The sequence below is a fragment of the Nannospalax galili genome, unplaced genomic scaffold (genome assembly GCF_000622305.1).
Source record: "Nannospalax galili isolate Female #2095 unplaced genomic scaffold, S.galili_v1.0 scaffold768, whole genome shotgun sequence".
NCBI classification, from domain to species: Eukaryota; Metazoa; Chordata; class Mammalia; order Rodentia; family Spalacidae; genus Nannospalax; species Nannospalax galili.
In genome coordinates this window covers 2,715,245-2,717,658 of record NW_008360317.1, presented here as the reverse complement: position 1 = coordinate 2,717,658, position 2,414 = coordinate 2,715,245, and the positions used below count along the sequence as shown (strand labels likewise).

At 47.7% G+C, this 2,414-nt stretch overlaps 1 protein-coding gene across 1 annotated transcript in view; it reads right to left on the bottom strand.

Annotated features, from left to right (window-relative positions):
• The window catches only part of LOC115068740 (nucleophosmin-like), an 899-nt gene extending 447 nt beyond the window's left edge, over window positions 1-452 (bottom strand). The window contains exon 1 of the mRNA XM_029559648.1: window positions 97-452. Within this exon, the coding sequence (XP_029415508.1) occupies window positions 97-372 (276 nt within the window). The 5' untranslated portion in view covers window positions 373-452. The remainder of the gene's footprint in view (window positions 1-96) is intronic.
• Window positions 453-2,414: the final 1,962 nt, after the last annotated feature.

Below are 2,414 nucleotides of genomic sequence, written 5' to 3'. Positions count from 1 at the left end.
GCTCTGCATCTTCTCCACAGCTACTAAGTGCTGTCCACTAACATGTACAGGCCCTGAATCACACTTGGACCTTAAGACAACAGGTGGTCTAATTTAAAATCCCCCAAGGGAAACTGTTGGTTGTACAGACATTTTCAAAGTTGCCAGTGTTACTTTAATTGGACTGCCTTCATAATTCATTGCCTCTGCTTCAACAATGTGTAACTTATCTTTTGCACCAGCTCCTAAACTGACCGTTCTTAATGATAGCTGGTGTTCATTTTCATCATTATCCACCTTAAAGTGATAGTCTTTGTCAGCCTTTAGTTCACAGCCGAAAAGATAGTTTTGGGGCCTGAGAGGGCTCATGTCCATGTCCATCGAGTCTTCCATGAGGCAAAGGCTCTCACTTCGCTGTGAGAGAGTCCGGAAGGAGATAACTGACTACAGCCCCTCACAACAGATGCACAGGACGGAATCTCGCCAGGGAAAGCAGAAAATATTTTTTTAAAGTGTTCAACATCCTTAGTCATCGAGGAAATGCAAATTAAAACTACTTTGGGATTCCAACTCACCCCAGTTAAGAGTGACTATCATCAAGGAAACCAATGACAATAAATGCCTGATGAGGATATGGGAGGAGGGGAACCCTTGTCCTCTGTTAGTAGGAGTGCAAATGGACACAGCCACTGAGGAGATTGTGTGATGGCTCAAAAATCTAAAACTAGAACTACCATATGACCCAGCTGTAGCACTCCTGTGTATACTGTGTACACTCCTGTGTACACTACAAGTATCCTACTACAGAGATACTTGCATATTCCTGTTCATTGCTGCTCTGTTCACAATAGCAAGGAAATACAATCAACCTAAATGTCCATCAACTGATGAAAGGCTAACAAAAATGTAGTGCATATATACAATGGAAATTTGTTCATCCATAGAGAAAAATGAAATTATGAACTATGAATGAAAATGGATGGAATTAGAAAATATATTAATTTATATAATATATATATGTGTGTGTGTGTGTATTTATGTGGGAGTGCCAATATGCAGAGCCCAGGGATCTGGAATGGGGCCCATGAGAAGGGGAAGTGATTCTTTAAGGGGGAGAGGGTAGAACAAATGTGACATAAAATAGAAGAGGTAATACTGAGAATAGCAAGGGAGTAGGGGCAGGGAGACAGAGGAGAGGAGGCGGTGGGGGAAGGGTTAACCAAAATGTTGTAAGAAGAAAAATAAGGAAATTTGACACTTTATAAGCTACTCAAAAAATAAAACTTAGGACTGGAGAGATTGCTCAGTAGTTAAGTGCACTAGCTGTTTTTGCAGAAGACACCAGTTTGAATCCCAGCACCCACACAGAAGCTAAACAACCATCCATAACTCCAGTTCCAGGAGATCTAATGGCCTCTTCTGACCTCCATGGGCATTGCACAAGGATGCACTTACATATATGCGGGCATAACACTCATACACATAAAAAAATAAAAATAAGCTCTCCTGCCCTCAGGCCTCTCTTGGAGTAAGCCTATCGCACAGCCCTCCACGCCTTGACTCCCCCAGCCGCGCTCACCCTTCCATCTCCCCCGCTGTTCTCTACTCCTAGTTTGGGCCCTGTGCCATCGGGCATTGCACAAGGATGCACTTACATATATGCGGGCATAACACTCATACACATAAAAAAATAAAAATAAGCTCTCCTGCCCTCAGGCCTCTCTTGGAGTAAGCCTATCGCACAGCCCTCCACGCCTTGACTCCCCCAGCCGCGCTCACCCTTCCATCTCCCCCGCTGTTCTCTACTCCTAGTTTGGGCCCTGTGCCATCCCTAGTCTTGGGGCCCCAGACACCTGGGGAGCCAGTGTTGCTTCCTGATCCTTTTCACCCAGACCGGCTTGGTGCCTTCCTTGGGCCCCAGGAGCACGGCTTCTGGACCTGGCCCCGCCCTCACTTCTCTCTGCTTCCCTGGACCTGCACCACCGGCTAACTCTCCTGGCCTGCTCTCCTACCCTCAGGCCTCTCTTGGGGTAAGCCTATCGTGGAGCCCTCTGCGCCTTGACTCCCCCGGCCTCATTCACCCTTCCATCTCCCCCCCTGTTCTCTACTCCTAGTTTGGAACCTGCGCCATTCCTAGTCTTGGGTCCCCAGACACCTGGGAAACCAATACTGCTTCCTGATCTTTTTCACCCAGACCAACTTAATGCCTTCCTTGGGCTCCAGGAGCACTGCTTCTGGACCTGGCCCCGCCCTCACCTCCCTCTACTTCCCTGGTCCTGCAACACCCGACAGCCTCTTTCTGGGGCTGACAGCCTCTTACTGGGGGCTCCGAGGCTTACCTTTACTCTCCCTGATCCTTTGCATACAGTACAACCCAGCTACTCAATCCACTCCCTGGGAAATCTTGGGGCTTCTTCCCTCCCCATCTGCTTTTG